The sequence below is a fragment of the Galeopterus variegatus genome, unplaced genomic scaffold (assembly GCF_000696425.1).
Source record: "Galeopterus variegatus unplaced genomic scaffold, G_variegatus-3.0.2 Scaffold29265, whole genome shotgun sequence".
In the NCBI taxonomy this organism is placed as follows: Eukaryota; Metazoa; Chordata; class Mammalia; order Dermoptera; family Cynocephalidae; genus Galeopterus; species Galeopterus variegatus.
Window position 1 is genome coordinate 6,248 of NW_007755376.1, and position 1,235 is coordinate 7,482.

Sequence of the window (1,235 nt, forward strand, 5' to 3'; positions counted from 1 at the left end):
TTTAGTGGAACAATCCTGAAGGATGCACCAGAGGAACAGCAAGTTACCAGATTAAGGTATCAGCCAATTTGTTTCAGCCACTTGAGTCCAAGTTCTAAAATCTAAAATTTAATTATCTCTCCCTAAGCTGAGTGCTTCCTATCACGGCAGTATCTATATTACGAAGTAAAGGAGACTAAGTGAAATGTTTTTATTTAACACAGCTGCTTTATCAATTGCCTAGGACCTCAACAGCTTCATGAAAGTCTGGGAAATATTCATGCATGAGCTTATTGCCTTAGCTGACTTAAAAGTGCCCATACACTGGTAGATGTCCACCCTTAGTGAAGCTTTTTAAAAAACAAACAGGGTGAAAAATGGGTTAATGAAGGCAAATACAGCATCTGCCTTTGGAGCTATCAACTCTGCAATTCTCTCAATTATGAAGTCTTGCAGAGAAGTTATTTTTCTTTCTCAAAATCCAGGTGATAACATATTCCTTACTCCAGATCTGTCATTTTTTCATTGTCACTGTCTTGTGAATCACCATTTGCTCTATCTACTTCTGGTCCATCTATATCCTCATCACCACCCGTGTTGTTCATCATCTCAGAGAAACGATCAAAATTGGACATGTGTTCGTCTGAATCATCTTCCCAGTCTTTCCAATCATTGAAGTCCACACTAAGCCAATTAAGCTTTGCCCTTTCTTTTGTTAACCTTGGCCATGACTGGCCAGATTTTCCTTTTCATAAACAAAATAAAATTGATCTGCCCATTCTCTTATGCTTGGAATCATTTGGATCAATACAGTGAAAAAGATCAATTTCACTTAAATGTTTAAAATTATCACTTCCTCCAAGACAACGGAAAGTAAGTTTGGATGTTTCAAAATTTACATTAACATCTTTATCGTCTTCAACACAAAATTCAATGAAGACATAGTCCCTTCGATCATACCACTTTGCAGGAGCAGGCTGCATTGTGGACAGGGTAGGGGGACAGGTGGACAGGCCTCTTTGGCAGCGGCTGCTGGGGAGGCGACTCCTCTCCATGGCAACTCCGGCCTTTTCTCCCCAGTCACGGCCTCTTCTCGCTCTCCTTAGGCGACAGCGGCAGCGGCAGGCTCGACCTGGATCCCCAAAAGACACGGATTTTATTTGCTTCACTATTTGTGTTTTATTTCGACGGCATGGGTTTCCTTCTTTCTATTATTTACTTACACTTTTTTTTAATTTGAAGGCAATTTCAACATA

The 1,235-nt window shown here is 40.2% G+C and overlaps 1 protein-coding gene across 1 annotated transcript; it reads right to left on the bottom strand.

Annotated features, from left to right (window-relative positions):
• Positions 1-479: 479 nt before the first annotated feature.
• On the bottom strand, positions 480-962 carry LOC103583848 (prostaglandin E synthase 3-like). The gene is made up of 2 exons (XM_008565054.1): positions 777-962; positions 480-677 (listed from the first exon to the last, which is right to left on the bottom strand). Exons 1-2 carry the CDS (start codon positions 960-962, stop codon positions 480-482), a joined length of 384 nt encoding a protein of 127 aa, XP_008563276.1.
• Positions 963-1,235: the final 273 nt, after the last annotated feature.

Bases quoted from the DNA above. Each gene is read 5' to 3' on its own strand.
- LOC103583848 (XM_008565054.1), bottom strand. From the start codon at position 962: ATGCAGCCTGCTCCTGCAAAGTGGTATGATCGAAGGGACTATGTCTTC. The intron at 678-776 runs GATTCCAAGCAT...GAAAGGGCAAAG, and splicing joins TTCACTGTATTGATCCAAAT to CTTAATTGGCTTAGTGTGGA.